Genomic DNA, 15,700 nt, shown 5'->3' on the forward strand with positions numbered 1-15,700 from the left:
AGTGCCCTCTCAGCGCTGCCGGCGGCCCGTGGGCGGCGGCGGGATCAGCACCGAGGCGGCCGGACAGCTCCCGGGATCCCGGGCGGGGCGGGGCGCGCGGCGGCCAATCGGGAGGCCGGATCCCCCGCCCCCAACGGCGCTGCCGATTGGCTGCGAGGCGAGACAATAACCCGGCCCGGGGGCCGCTGCTTTAAAGGGGCAGAAGCCCCAGAGTGGGCGGGGACGAGAGGGCGAGGAGATGACCGGGACGGAGAGAACGGCCGTGCGGGATGGGCAGACCGAGAGGAGGAGTAGAAGGAAATGGGCTCCCCTCCGTCCGGAGAGCAGGACTCCGACGCATGTCTGATGGGGTCCCTGCTCCCTTTCTATTTAAATGGGGTCCGGGAAGAGGGCGCCGTAGTCCCGCAGAGTCGTCCATCCTCAGGCTCTAGAACGTGGTTCAGCAAAGCCAGGGTCGAGAGCAATCACCCGGAGAGGGAGGAGAGGCGAGAGGCAAAGAGAGGACCCGGAGGGGGTGTGTCTCCATCTTCTCATCTTTCTTTCCACCCTGGTCATTTTGATGGCCCCTCTTTTCCTCCCGCGCCCCCTAGTGCCTGGACCTCAGATACACACGTGTGTACACACGCTCACACAGAGGCGCTCAGCTTCCTTTCCCTACCCGCCTCTCTTCAGCCCCTTTTATTGCTCAGGAGGCATTTATGAAGCAGGTTTTGTATCCGCTCCTGGCTGGACACCTCCACAGCGGTTTTGAAAGGGACGGTGAAGGAGCGGCTCTTGCAGCCTAGGTTAGCCAAGAGCCTCTTGTGTAAGCATGCATGTGTAGGCGTGCACCCGTATATACTTGTTTATGTGTGCTTGTGCACGCGCATGCATATCTCTCTTTTCATGTGTACATATGTGCATGTGTATGTAAGCATGTATCGGGGACACTCTTACCTGCTTGTTTGGAGGCTGGTGGCAGGGGTGGGGGTGGGGGGGGGGGTGTCTTTAAGACCAGAAATGGCAGAGGAAGAGGGTACTGTGTGAGTACAGCCACAGCGTCCCTGAAGGGTCTCTGCACACCAGATGCCTATCCTGGAAGAAGTTTCACCCTTCCCTAGCCAAAGGGCAGATGGTTGAGCTGTCTCATTGATTTCCCACTGACCACAGTGGCATCTGAGGCACCTGGGGTTGGTCCTGGGTCCAGGACTGGCTCCCCAGTCTGGCGGATCTGGGCGCAGTGGGAGGATGAGCTGTAGGGGAGAGAGTAGACCCCGAAGCTGGGGCATTGAGACTATCCCAAGTGACCATAGATCAGTCATTGGCCTCTCTATGAATTGAGACCTAGGTGAGTTGGATGAGTGCCTTAACCTCTCGGAGTCTGTATTTTTTCATCTTTCAAAGTGTCGAGGTGAGGATTAAAGGAACACTGCAGGGAAAAATTATTCCATTCACAATCTGGTTTTATGATATTTAATGATGTAATCGTCACTTCCTGGGTAAATTCACCTGGTCAATTCCCACTACTCCTTGGGGGCAGCCACCTCACTGTCAAAACCTGCCCCCGTTGGAGAAACCTTAGTGAGCAGATGCCTAGGGAGTCACTGGGAAGGTTATAGGGTTGAATATGGGTTGGCTCCCCATTACATGGGATCTTTTTTTTTTTTAAGGTTTTTTTTTCAGTATTACATATTTTAATTTTTTAAAAATTTATTTTGTATTATCAAACCAAAACAGCATACAAACATTCCATGTATGGTGTACAATCAATGGCTCACAATATCATCACATAGTTGCATATTCATCACCACAATCATTTTTTAGAACATTTGCATCACTCCAGAAAAAGAAATAAAAAGAAAAAAGAAAACACTCACACATACCATACCCTTTACCCCTTCCTCTCACCGACCACTAGTATCTCCATCTACTCAATAGATTTTAACCTTTGTTCCCCCTATTTTTTTCTATACCCCTTATCAGCCCCTTTCATTGTTCACTAGTATTTCAATTTACTCAATTTATTTTTGACATTTGTTCCCCCATTATTTATTTATTTTTAATCCATATTTTTTACTCATCTGTCAATATTGTAGATAAAAGGAGCATCGGACACAAGGTTTTCACAATCACACAGTCACATTGCAAAAGCCATATCACTATACATTCATCTTCAAGAAACATGGCTACTGGAACTCAGCTCTACAATTTCAGGCACTTCCCTCTAGCCTCTTTAATACACCTTAAACTAAGAAGGGGATATCTATAAAGGCATAAGAATAACCTCCAGGATAGCCTCTCGACTCTGTTTGAAATTTCTCAGCTACTGACACTTCATTTTGTCTCATTTCTCTCTTCCCTCTTTTGGTGGAGAAGGTTTTCTCCATCCCTTGATGCTGAGTCTCAGCTCATTCTGGGATTTCTGTCCCACGTTGCCAGGGAGGTCCACAACCCAGGGAGTCATGTCCCATGTAGAGAGAGGGAGGGTGGTAAGTTTGCTTGCCATGTTGGCTGAGAGAGAGAGAGGCCCCAGACATGGGATCTTGGGGTTTTGTTTGAATTGTTGAATGGATCAATTTCTTCCTGAAAGAGCCCAGCTCTCTTGTCAGCCATTGAGAGAGGGCCTTGTTTCATTAACAGCTCCGTCTTCCTCTCCAAGCTTCACTGTCCTTATCTATAGAATGGCTGGTGGTGAGGACTTAACCTGAGACCAGAATCAGGTGCCTGGCTAAGAACCGGGCCCCAGGACTACTCAGTAGTCATTGGTCCTTCAGAACATACTTGGGAAGTTTTTGAGGCTTTAATATTATTAAAAACAAGTCCAAATTCTGTAGTTTATCTGGTAATGAGGAGGGAAGTTTCCTCTCAAGCCTGGTGGAAAAGCTACAATCTGCTATCTACAGGACTGGACTTGGATTCCTTCCTAAGCAACTGTGTTCAACTTTCACTGGTCATGGGATCTGACATGAGTCCATTGTATTATGGGCATGGTTACAGTGAAGGGAGTTAATATATTTCATTTGTCCACTCACTGACTCAAGGGACTTTTTTTTAAATGCTTACTGTGTGCCAGGCACTATGCTAGGCATGGGATTACCAAGGTGTCTAAGGTATTTCTGCTGTCAAGGAATTTTTGAGCTGGAACTTAGATCTAAATGGAAGTAGGGTGCATTGAAGACTCAGAAGATGGAAGAGCTACCTGTCTTTGAGAGCCCAGGAAGGTTTCTAGAAGTTTGAACTGAATCATAAAACATTTTGGTACATGTGGGAATAGTTAGGAGTTCGATCTAGAAGGAGGATTAGACATGAGCTGTTGGCAGAGGCCAGTGCCACTGGGGGATGAGACTAGACAAGTCATCAGAGACCAGCTCTTTCATGCCTGTAAGTATTTAAAAAAAATTTTTTTTTTTGCTTTTTCTATTTTCTTCTTCTTTTCTGAAACTATTTTTATTTAGCAGACACAAAGCATCTACTTTATGCCAGGTACTGCTATAAATGCCTTACCAATATTAAGTCATTTAATTTATCCCCAGTTTGCAGATGGGGAAACAGAGGCATTATTCTAGTCTGCTAGCTGCCGGAATGCAATATACCAGAAATGGAATGGCTTTTAAAAAGGGGAATTTAATCAGTTGCTAGTTTACTGTTCTAAGGCTGAGAAAATGTCCCAGTTAAAGCAAGTCTATAGAAATGCCCAATCTAAGGCATCCAGGGAAAGATACCTTGGTTCAATAAGGCCAGTGAAGTTCAGGGTCTCTCTCTCTCTTAAGTGAGAAGGTTCATGGTGAACACAGTCAGGGTTTCTCTCTTGGCTGGAAGGGCACACGGTGAACAAGGCGTCATCTGCTAGCTTTCTCTCCAGGCTTCCTGTTTCATGAAGCTCCTCGGGAGGCGTTTTCCTTCTTCATCTCCAAAGGTTGCTGGCTGGTGGACTCTGCTTCATGGTGCTGCAGCATTCTCTGCTCTCTCCGAATCTCTTTCATTCTCCAAAGTGTTTCTTCTTTTATAGGTCTCCAGAAACTAATCAAGACCCACTCAGATGGGTGGAGACATGTCGTCACCTAATCCAGCTTAACAACCACTCTTGATTAAATCACATCTTCCAGGGAGATGATCTGATTACAGCTTCAAACATACTTTGAACAGTATTGAATAGAGATTATTCTGCCTTTACAAAATGGGATTTTGATTAAAACATGACTTTTCTAGGGGACATACATCCTTTCAAACCAGCACAGGCATGGAGGTTAAATGACTGGCCCAAGGTCACTCAATTGGTAAGTGACAGAGTTAAAATCTAAACCAAGGCATATGAAAAATGTTAATCCTGGGCAGGTGTTATGCTTTCATTCATTCAATAAATGTTCCCTAGGTGTCTGGTAGGCACTGGGAATAAAGCATAATACAACTTCCATTGAGTTTAATGTCTGTCCAGGAAGGTAGATGCCTAAATGATTAATTTCATAAACAGATCTGATGGTTCTCATATTTCAAGCTCCCATTCTGGGTGGACAAACCTGAACACCTGGTAAGAAGGTCCAAGGCGGTAGGAGCAGGCCTCTCAGACCCCATATCCTGTAAATGTTTTGGCATCTTCCGGGGGTCTGTTCATGGTTTGCTGAGCTCTCATCCAGAACTGTGTCAGATCAAAAGTGTGCCTTGGCTTCACTGAGAGCCGCTGGCCCAGTGCAGGTGGCAAATGCCCAAAAATAAACAGAGTCCAGTAAAGGCTGCAACAGGAATGGAGCCAGCATTGCAGCGGGGCACAGACAACAGCATGGTCCTGGAATGCTTCAAGGAGAGGCAATATTTAGATTGAGCCTGAGAAAATGACCTGAATTGTCCGAGCTGACAAGGCAGCGGGGGGTGGAAGACATTCTGAGTAGAGGGGACAAGACCTGGCCTGTGTGTCATGCAAAGAAGTTTGGCCCTCTTTGTGGAATTGATGGGGAACCACTGCTTGATTTTAAATAGGAGAGTTATATGTTCCAATTTGCATTTTAGAAAGATATCTCTGGCAGCTATTTGGAAGATCGATTAGGGACAGACTGTCCTGGAGGCCAGGAGATAGGCAAAAACTAAGAAAACAGCAATTGGCAAGCAGCAGAAGGGTTGGATTTAAACATCTGGATAACTTCTGAGCAGAAATTTGTGATGCCTTTAAACAGGAAGGGACTTGTACTCTCCGTCCTCCCCCTTCCCAGTGAATGCAATTCAGGTATGGCAGTGGGAGCTGCCTGGGTTACCTTGGATCCAGAGATGGGAGCTACTTGCTGAGGATGGCAGAGATGCCCCCACAGTGGAATGGCCACTTTGGGCTTGTGGCTTAGGCCATTGTACTTTGGGGGCCTCTTTGTTTCAGAAGCTTAGACCATATCTAATTAGTTGATCATCCTTTGTACATGGGAAATGAGGGAGTAGGAAGCTCCTGGGTGGGTGGTGGTACTCTTAATTGGGCCAAGAGATTCAGGAAGGAGTAGGGTGGGGCAGGGTGGGGCGGTGTGGAAGATAATTAGTTTTGACTATGTTGGGTGTGGAATGTCTGTGAATACTGGTATGTAGTAAATATTTTAACAACCAACTCTGGGGCAGTGGGCGAGAGGAAAGATCTAAGGGATTTGCCGATCTCCATTCTGAAAATACTCCCCCCAGGGCTGCTTTCAAGTTTCTTACTATCAACATGACCTTACTGAACAAGGAGTTGGGAAGAGCAGCGTACAGTGTATGAGCCGGCACAAGCTGACTCCAGCGCACCACTATTCACGAACATTCGGCTGGAGATATCCGCTCTGCATTGGACACACACCAAGACTGCACTCCGGCAGGGACATTTGGGCTAGAGATGGATGTCTGAGAGTTTTGAGCAATCAGGGGGTAAAGTCACACTAGTGGATGAAATCACCAATGAATTACACAGACAGTGAGAAGAGAAAGAGGATGAAGTTGAGGTCATGGGCAACACCAATGTTTACAGGGGGCCCTGAGGACGAGAACGTCAAGGAGAATGAACAAGAACAGTAAGAAGAAGCAAGTGTCCCATGACCCATCAGAGCCAGTTCATCTACTGGCTTACTTCTATGTACCCCGCATATCTCTCCTTCTCCTTCCCATTGGCATCCAAACAAGCTCTAGGAGCTCCCATTAAAAACAAATACCTTGACTTGGCATTCTTTTCCCATTGTGCCATTTTCCTACACCCCCTCTAAGCCAAGATGTCCAATGGCTTGGGCACTTTGGCTGTCTCCCTTGCCTCTTTTTCTCACTTACCCTCAGCCCACTGAGAGCAATGCCAGCCTCACCCTACCAGCCACTAAAAATGCTCTGGACAAAGGCACCCACCAGTGGTCTCTATGTCATTCAATCTCCCCCACACACTTTTCAGTCCAGTCTTGCTTCATCCCTCTGCAGCACCCAAGAGTTTACCATTGCCTTTTTGGAACATGTTTTTCTTCTGGTGTCCAGAACTTCACATTCTCTTGATTTTCTTCTTAGCTCTCTGGCTTCTCCTTTGGCAGCTCGTTCTCTGCTGCCTGACCTCTAAATGTGGGAGTTTCTCAGGGCTTGGTCGTAGGCCATCTTGTCTCTTTCCTGAACCTCTTTATGACTTCACCTGCTCTAATATGCCACTCACTCCCAAGGCGCTATTCCAACCCAGACTTCCCTGCGGAGTCCCAGACCTGCTTAAATCCGCCAAGTGAACACATCTTGCGTGTCTCACAGGCACCTCAAACCTAACATGTCCCAACCTAAAACTCTTGATCTTCCTGCCTAAATGTGCCCCCTCTCAAGGGCCCTATTCTCAGCAAATGGCACTTCCAGGCAACTAGCACTAATTGTTACTTCAAGGATTATCTACCATCTGTCTCCTTTCTGGATTGTAAGCTCCCTGAAGGCAGCAGATGGTGCATATGCTGTACACGGTTGGACCCTCTGGGCCTACCACACACCCCACCCTGATACCTAGCTGGCGCTCGATAACTATTTGCTGAATGAGTAAAAACAGGGAAGCATGTTGGCACAGAAGCCAACATGAGGGGAAGCAGTGTCAGATGCCCTAGAGATTAGCAACATTGATTTCTAGTCCTAGGCGGCTAGTTTTCTGAGCGACTTTAGGGAAGTCATTTTGCCCATTTGTAAACTGAAGAAATTGAAATACATTATCTCCGAGATCGCTTCCAAATCTCATAGCCTATTGACATCTATCACGGACTGCTAATTGTGTCATTGAATTGGTAGGTGCATGTAAACGGAATTTATGCCTAATAAGGAATGTGACTTTTTTATGTAAACAAATTGTGCTTTGAGAAATGATAGGTGAGATCCTTAACAGAGGCTAAACCAATAGCGTTGGTTTAGATAGTTTTACTTTCTATATTGCACCGGGACGCAAAGGTCATTTGTTGAACTTTCCAAAACATTTTCACGGGGATTTTGTAGCAGTCCAAGAGACTTGTGAGCGGGTAGCCATGCACACCGTCCTTTTACAGGAGCAGAACCTGAGGTCTATCCTTTCATTCTCATCCCAGCACAAGGACGGTCCACGGGGGAGTGGCAGCAAGTGGCTGCTGTTGCTATAATTGCACGGCAGAGTCACATCCCAACGCAGCAGCCCTCGGTCTCTGTTTTCATTACTATAAAATGGGGATAATGCTAATACTTAACCTCACCGGATTGTCCTTACTTAAGTAAGGAACTCAATAGAGGAGTTGTAATGTCAGGGTCGTGCGGCCCTGTAACGGGCTTTCCAAAACCCCCCTGCCCAGCGCTTGGGGAACTGCCCCGTCGGTTCGAGTCTCAGACGTCCCCCTGTGCTGCAGCTCAGGGACTTGGGGAATCGCAGCTCTTACCGTCAGCCGCCTGGTGGCGGGCCCTGCCCTGCCCTGCCCTGTCCCCGGCCGGAGGCCTCTGACTCCGCCCCCCTGATGAGGGGCGGGGCCGCACCAGTGCGGGGGCGGGGCCAAACCGAGAACTGGGGCGTCGAGCTCCCCTTCCCAGCCTGGAGCCGCCCAATCCGGGAGGGGCGGGGGATCTGTCACGTGACTACCGAGCGGGTCCACCCTCCCCTTTGCCGGTACCACCTCTGCTAGTCCCGAGGGGGTAATGTCCTCATCTTTTTCGGGAAGCAAACCATTTATTTTGGTCCGTTTTGCGTTGAAATAGTGTGCAGTGATATCTTTGTTGTGGCTGAGTCAACCCTCGCACCGAGGCGGTATTTTCTCTCCAGACCTCCCCGCAATCAAGAGTTGGTCTCGCCCAGCCGGACCCTGGGCGCGGCGGCGACGGCCGCGTCACCGGCGGGCGGGATCCCTCCGCTCTGGGGAGAGCAGCGCCCGGCGGCCGAGCTGGGGTGACTGAGAAAATCCATCCGCGTCGCCGCCGCCGCCGCCGCCGCCGCCGCCGCTGCCGCCTCCGCCGCGGAGGAAGACAGGACCTTCGCGCTCCTCTAGCTACCCCTCCGCAGAGTCCACCGCCACAGGTACCTCCGCTGACAAAAGGAGTGTCCGTACCCCCCAGCCCCAAATTCCCTCGAGGGTCCTTCTCTTCCTTCCCTCCCCACTGTCTGGCCTCTCGGGAGCGGACGTAACTCCGCGGACCTCTCCTCCCTTCCTCTGGCCCCGTCGCTCCCAAACCCGGAAGGGGATCTAGGGGGACCCTGGCCCCCCGATAATGCACTCGCTCCCTGCACCAGCTTCGGCTTTTTGCCGGACCCCAAGACCCTATCCCAGCCCCACTTGCTGCTTCTTGCTCCCTCAGAAGTTGGGGGGCTAAATTTGGGGCTTCCTCTAGGCCCCGTCCCGCCCCCTTGCCTCAGCGCCGCCACCCTCCCGCCTGTTCCTGGCCGGCACCCCTGTGTCCTCCCGTCTCGCAGCCCCGCCGCCGGTCGCCTTGCAAAAGCCCGGAGTCCTCGGAGGGGCCAGCCCGGCGGCGAGGCCACCCGTCCCTTAGTCGCCACCCTGTCCCGGATTGGGGCTCTGCCCGCGGTTCCTGGCCCCACAGCCCCAAGCCCTCCGAGACCGCGGCACCCCGTGCCCGCTCCACGTCCCAGCCCCGAACCCGGCTCCCCGGCGCCCCCGCCCCGCTTTCTTTTAGGCAAAATGGAGGTCGTGCGGGCCGGAGGGCCGGGCCCACTGCGCTTCGCAGCGCGGCCCCGGCCCGCACCTTCCAGCTGCCACATCCCGGGACCCTCGCCTGCCCCCTCCCCGCCGCCCCGCCAGACCTGCGGAGGCGGCGGCACCCCGTTTCTCCTTGGGGCCTCGGTTCCTGTATCCCCCGAATCCGGGGGGAATGGACGGCGAGCCTGGATGGCGATGGGGACCGAGGGCTGGGCGCGTTGCCCCCGCCCCCAGCGGCTTCCTCCGGGCCTGCTTCCCTCTGTCCCGGGCCGCTGGCGCTGTCGCCCGCTCTGGGCCGCTGGCTGCGGGAGGAGGGGGTTGTGTCCGGCCCTGGATGGGGAGTGGGGGGTGGGGTCCTAGCCCCTCATTTCTTTTCCCTTGGGGGGAGGGGCATCCCGGGCGCTGGCGTAGAAAGCTGAAGTTAGTGAGGGGAAATGTCAGTGGGGAAGAGGAACGCCCAGGGCCTGGGGGAAGTGGGAGCAGGGGTGGGGGGAGATCCTGGATCTGCAGGGTGCAGAGCCGGATCATACAGGTGTCCACGGAGGGAGGGAGGCAGGCTCCGGGTTCTGGAGAGGAGCCAGCCCGGCCCCCGGGGCCCCAGCGCCAAGCCCCGCGCGGCCTGTGCTCCTGGGGTGCCGAGGGCGCCGGGGACCGGCCGCCTGGGGCCGCCGGCTCGCCGCCGCCGGCGCCTGGGAGAGAGCAGCTCTGCGCCTGGGGGCCGGGGACCTCTCTTCGGAGCCCTAATTACTGGCGAGCGGCTCCCGCGGGCTGTCTGCGGACGCGGCGGGGCGGGCGGCCTCCGCGCGGGCCGGGAGAGGCGGCTAGGGGCTGCCTTCCCCTCCACCCTCGTCCCCTCCCGCCGCGGACGGCTAATGGGGCGCCGCCGGCCGGGGGATTATCCGGGGTGAGCCGTCCCAAACCTATTAGTGCCCAATCGGCTTTTCCCAAATCCTGTAAACAGCCACCCTGTCCGGTTCTGGGGAGGGGCGGGTGCTGAGCCCGGCGGGGGCGATGGGGCCGGGGGTGGGGTCACCCACCCTACAGGTCTCTGCCGTGGATGCGGTTGCCTTGGCAACGGGACTAGGGTGGGGGCACTTCACCAATGAGGTGCTCTCAGTCCGGGTGACGGTTGCCTAGGCAACCCCACGAACAGCCCAGCTTCCCCCTCTGGTCTCTCCCCCCCACCCCGCGTCGAAGCTGGGGGTGTGTGTGCGGCGTGTGGGGGTGAATTTAAAGAGGCACCGCCCCTTTTAAAATTAGGTGCTGGGAGGGCGGTGCCTGTGCGGGCTGGGGCGGACGCCAGGTCTGTTTTTTGACGGGACTCCCCACCCCACCCCCCACCCCAGTTCCTGCCGCGGGTGTCCCGCCCGGCTGCTGTCCGAGGGAGGGGTTTCCCCTGCGCTTCCTCTTGCACTTCCCGCTCCGTTTCCGGGGGGCGGGAGGAAGATTGGGGAAGTCTGCGATTCCAGGGCAATATCTCTCCTGTGCCAGAGATCCCAGTTCTGCCGCGGCCGCCCCTCCCCCCTCCTGCCCGGTGCTCACCCCTTCCGGGCCGCGCGTCAACCCCGCCTCACCCCCACTTCCCCCGCGGCCTTGGGGCCTGACGTCAGCCCTGCATCCCCCAGGCCTCGGGCCAGCGGCGAGGAGCTGCCTCCCCCAGCCCCCGTCCCGCGGCCCCCAGCCGCCCCCAACCCCGCCCCACGGGCCCGGCGCCATGAGTGAGCTGGAGCAACTGAGACAGGAGGCCGAGCAGCTCCGGAACCAGATCCGGGTGAGGGCCTGGCCGCTGGGATGGGGAGGCCAGGTGGCCTGTGTGCACTATGGCCCACTGCGCTGGAGTGCGTCTGGGGAGGTTTTTTGTTTTCTGTTGTTTTTTGTTTTTTGTTTTGCAGGGGGGATGGGGTACCCTAATTTCTCAGTGTCTCTTCTTCACCTGCTTGTCTCCTGTTTCCTTGCCTTTTCTTCCTCCACTCCTCTCTGCTTTTCTCTCTACTCTCACCTCATACTGGCTCACCATCTCTTACAGGATGCCCGAAAAGCATGTGGGGATTCAACACTGACCCAGGTGAGAAAGCTGGGGCTGGACTGGGGGTGTAGTGAAGGAGCCCCTGCTGCCTGACCCTGCCTGAACCCATGCTGCCTCTATCTCCAGATCACAGCTGGGCTGGACCCAGTGGGGAGAATCCAGATGAGGACTCGGAGGACCCTCCGTGGGCACCTGGCAAAAATCTATGCCATGCACTGGGGGACTGATTCCAGGTGTGTGCAGGGTTGGGTTGGGCTGTGTGCCAAGGCGGCGCTCTCTGTGTCAGGTGCTTGTGGGCTGATTTCATAGCAGGTAGAGTGCCGGGGAGAGCGGCCTGGCGAGGCCTCTGGGAGGGCCAGGGTGCCCATGGAGCTGGAAAAGACTTCAGAAGACTGTGGCTCCCAGTTTCCCCATGGGCTCTGGGAAACTGAGGGCCCTGCGGATAGGAACTCCTGGGCCTCAGCCTGGAGTCATCTCAGAGGCCCTCCACCAGATGGGAGAGAGGGTGTCCTGCTCCAGAAAAGGGCTTTACACTCCGACCCCTCTCCCCTGCCACCCTCCAACAGGCTGCTGGTCAGCGCCTCCCAGGATGGGAAGCTCATCATCTGGGACAGCTATACCACCAACAAGGTAGAGGCTGGACCTGGGTCGGGGAGGCGCTGGGCTTCTGGGCCTAGGCTGTGGGGCCCTGGCTGGCTCTGACCTTGGGCTCGCCCTCCTCCTAGGTCCATGCCATCCCTCTGCGCTCCTCCTGGGTCATGACCTGTGCCTACGCACCCTCAGGGAACTTTGTGGCATGTGGGGGGTTGGACAACATCTGCTCCATCTACAGCCTCAAGACCCGTGAGGGCAATGTCAGGGTCAGCCGGGAGCTGCCTGGCCACACTGGTGAGCAGGCCCGGTCTGACCCCGGGTATGGAGAGTGCTGCTGGGGAGGATGACGGCACCACGGCCCCGCTGAGTTCTGGCTCCTTTCCCCAGGTTACCTGTCGTGCTGCCGCTTCCTAGATGACAACCAAATCATCACCAGCTCGGGGGATACCACCTGGTAAGAACCTGCCGGGGCTGCGGAATCTTGCTCACCCACACTTCCTGCCTTGGGGGCCACGGCCTTCGTTCTTAGCCAGGACAGAGCCTGCTTTCAGAATACCTTGCCTCCCTCTGCTGGCAGGCATGAAGGGGGTGGGGGAGGGATGCCTACTCCCCCCCACCCCCGCTCCAGGGCGCTTTGATCCGTGGCTCTGGGGTCCCTTCCTTTTATTCAGCCAGTGGAGGGGGCCAGGAGGCAGGTAGTCTGTCCTTTACATCATCCCTGATCCCTCTTTCCTGTCCACTCTCCAGTGCCCTGTGGGACATTGAGACAGGCCAGCAGACAGTGGGTTTTGCGGGACACAGTGGGGACGTGATGTCCCTGTCATTGGCCCCTGATGGCCGCACCTTCGTGTCGGGTGCCTGTGATGCCTCCATCAAGCTGTGGGATGTGCGGGATTCCATGTGCCGACAGACCTTCATTGGCCACGAGTCTGACATCAACGCAGTGGCTGTAAGGACTGGGGCTGGAGCTGGGTTGGCCCCTTCCTCTGCCACCTCTCACCCTGCCCTGCTCCCTCTGCTCACTGGAGTCCTGTGTCCTGCAGTTCTTCCCCAATGGCTACGCCTTCACCACGGGCTCTGACGATGCCACTTGCCGCCTTTTTGACCTGCGAGCTGACCAGGAGCTCCTCATGTACTCGCATGACAACATCATCTGTGGCATCACCTCTGTGGCCTTCTCCCGCAGCGGCCGGCTGCTGCTCGCTGGCTACGACGACTTCAACTGCAACATCTGGGACGCCATGAAGGGCGACCGTGCAGGTGAGGGCTGGGTGGCAGCAGGGTGGGGCAGCAGGGCGGTGATACCTGATGGGATCAGTTCTCATCTCCCCCCTCCCTCCCAGGTGTCCTCGCTGGCCACGACAACCGCGTGAGCTGCCTGGGGGTCACTGATGATGGCATGGCCGTAGCCACAGGCTCCTGGGACTCCTTCCTCAAGATCTGGAACTAACTGCCCCAACCCCAAGTGGGCCCAGGCTGGGAGGGCCCTGCCCACGCCCACACTACAGGCCGGGAGCCCTGGGGCTGGGTGCACCCTGAGCCTCCCTCCCCGGGCCATGGGGCCTTGGGTCCCTGCTCCCCACCCCCACCCCCCAGGCTTGGTTCCTCCCGGGGCCCCCACTGTGGAGATGAAGATGGGAATAGGATGGGGAAGGAGGAGACGATAGAAAGCCCTCTTCCTTTTGTTGCCCTGGGGTTGGGGCCTCACCCCTCTGGAGGGCCAGAGGCAGGAGGTGGAAACTCCAAGGGGCTGGCTTTTTAAAAAACTGGTTTTATTTTAATTTTTATTATATTTTCAGTTTTTCCATAAAGGAACCAATTCCAACACTGTACCTGGTCTCCACCCTTGCTTGTGTCTTCCTTGCCCCAGCTCTCTGCCATCTGGGTGTAGAGGTGGGCTGGGGTAGGGGGTGAGGGCCACACCAGCTAAGGAGTCAGGAGGCTGAGTGCCCCAGGCAGGTGTAAGCCCAGCCCTCCCATGGCTCATCTGCCAAGGCTGCCCCTGCCCAAACCTCTCAGTGCCCAGCCCCGGCCTACCTTCCCTCACTGCCCCTCCCCCCAAATAAGGACAGAAGCGTAGAGGGAGAACACACACCGAGATTTATTGGGGGAAGGGAGGTATTTACAGGGACAGGTAAAAGAAAGGGTGGTCACACAGTTGGAAAGTGGGGGACTGGGGAGTACAAGGCAAACAAGGGAGTACAGCATGACTCCCCTCCCCGCACCACCCTAACCCCAGAAAGGAGGGGAGGCAGCTGGGGCCACGGAAGACTGGGATTGGGAACAGGCGGTGGGGGTCTGAGTCCCTGGGCTGGGGAGGGCTCAGGGGCTTGTAAACATTGACCACTCTCAGAAGGGGATGGGGGTGGGAGAGGGCTCCCCCTACACTTCCTCACAGGGTTAAGGCCTCTCCAGGCTCAAGGGCCCCCTAAATTCAAAGTCTCTTCAGCTGGGGGAGAAAGGGGAGGGATGAGACAGGGAAGAGTATCACCCCCCCTCCCCCTGCATTGGCTGCAGCAGGGGTGGGGGCAGTTACATTCAGTCACAACAGTAGTCCCCCCACCTCTAATGCCACTAAATACTGGCAAGAGGAAAGGGGGAGCTGGGGGGCCAGCAGCAGCAAGACATTCCCCCTGGCCCATCACCCCCTTATTGCTTTAGAGAGAATATTGTCTTTTCACGGACGTTAACACTGTTGAAACCAGGGAGAAGCAGCCGGAGGGAGCCCTTCAACCCCCAAGGCCAGCTCTGCCCCCCAACACTGACTGACCCAGTTGCCACTTTGGTGCAAAAAAAAAAAAAAAAAAAAAAAAACAGGAAAAAAAGTCTCTCCGGGGATGAATGGGAAAGCCAAATGGGGGAGAGGCCTCCCCCCCCAGTTTTCCCAGGGGAGGCAGGATAAATACATTCATGGCGGAGGCGGTGGCAGGTCTTGCCCCAGAACTGCCCTCTGAGCAATGAGGTCACAAGAGAGGTCAGGTGAGAAACCCCAAAGATGAAGAAATCGGAACAGTTTTTTTAAAAAAAGGATGGAGACAACCAGGTAGGCGATGAGGAGGAAGTCAGCGAGAACTAGAGGGCCGCCTACCCCGACCTCAGCCAAACTCTCCCTAAACTTACTCAATGTTAAAAAAAAACTTGCCAAGGGGGCAGGGAGGGCACTCACCCCTCCCCATTTGGTCAGTGGAAGAGGGCATGCGCAGAGCCGAGTGGTCCGTACCCCACCCCAGCAGCTGCAAGTTGAGGGGGCTCAGTACCAACCCCTGGCGGGGCGTCGCAGCCAGGCCGCCCCTCCCTGGTCCGCCCCCACCCCTGGGCAGGAGCAGAAGCTCCGCTGCGCAGTGGTACCGCCCTCCGACTCCTGCTTGGGCGCCGCAGAGGCATGGGGCCCAAAGAATACATTCATGTGGCAAGGCAGGGGGCCAGGGCTTCAGCGTCACACCCTGCCCCGTCCCCCAAATGGCAGCGGTGGGAAAGCCCCTTACCGGGGCCGGCATCCGAGTCCTGCCGCCCCGAGAAGGTTGGCACTGCCCAGCCCCTTTCCCCTGCCCGGTGCAGGACAGCAGCCTGGGGACAGGAGGCGGCTTATCCAACTTGTGCGACATTCCCCACAGCAGCAAAGCTGAAGGGTTCCTGGGCCCCGCCCTGGTCGCTCCTGCCACAGTCACAGCAACGAGGGTGCCGTTCACAGCGGGTCCGGCATGCGGGGCTCCGAGGGGCCTCGCTGTGCAAACTGCCGGCGCCCCAGCTTCCAGTTACCCCGATGGCCCACCTCGCAGGGGCAGGAAGGGTAAGTGCAGCCTTGGGGGCCAGGCAGGACAGGTCCATGGGGCCTGGGTCCGCACTGCCCCAAAGAAACAGTGTGGTTTTTTTCTTTCAGTCTCCTAACCCTTTTTTTTTCATTATTTTTCTTTTTTCTTAAAAAAAAAAAAAAAAAAAAAAAAGAACCTCTGTGGACCTTTCATTGTCTCCCCCCACTACCCCAGAG

At 55.4% G+C, this 15,700-nt stretch overlaps 1 protein-coding gene across 4 annotated transcripts; it reads left to right on the forward strand.

The window, feature by feature from the left end:
- The first annotated feature begins 8,306 nt into the window (after positions 1–8,306).
- Positions 8,307–13,544, forward strand: GNB2 (G protein subunit beta 2). 4 transcript variants are annotated; one of them, XM_077140812.1, is made up of 10 exons: positions 8,307–8,455; positions 10,718–10,863; positions 11,119–11,157; positions 11,245–11,351; positions 11,685–11,748; positions 11,844–12,006; positions 12,100–12,166; positions 12,460–12,661; positions 12,756–12,972; positions 13,056–13,544. In XM_077140812.1, the coding sequence occupies exons 2-10, from the start codon at positions 10,807–10,809 to the stop codon at positions 13,160–13,162; spliced, it is 1,023 nt and encodes a 340-aa protein (XP_076996927.1). In that variant the 5' UTR covers positions 8,307–8,455; positions 10,718–10,806; the 3' UTR covers positions 13,163–13,544. The 4 variants fall into 4 exon arrangements, with proteins under 4 accessions (XP_076996927.1, XP_076996931.1, XP_076996929.1 ...); XM_077140816.1 differs by lacking the exon at positions 10,718–10,863 and having other exon boundaries at positions 8,359–8,455; XM_077140814.1 differs by lacking the exon at positions 8,307–8,455 and having other exon boundaries at positions 10,846–10,930.
- The last annotated feature ends 2,156 nt before the right edge of the window (positions 13,545–15,700 follow it).

Source organism: Tamandua tetradactyla, chromosome 23 (assembly GCF_023851605.1).
Source record: "Tamandua tetradactyla isolate mTamTet1 chromosome 23, mTamTet1.pri, whole genome shotgun sequence".
Classification (NCBI taxonomy): domain Eukaryota; kingdom Metazoa; phylum Chordata; class Mammalia; order Pilosa; family Myrmecophagidae; genus Tamandua; species Tamandua tetradactyla.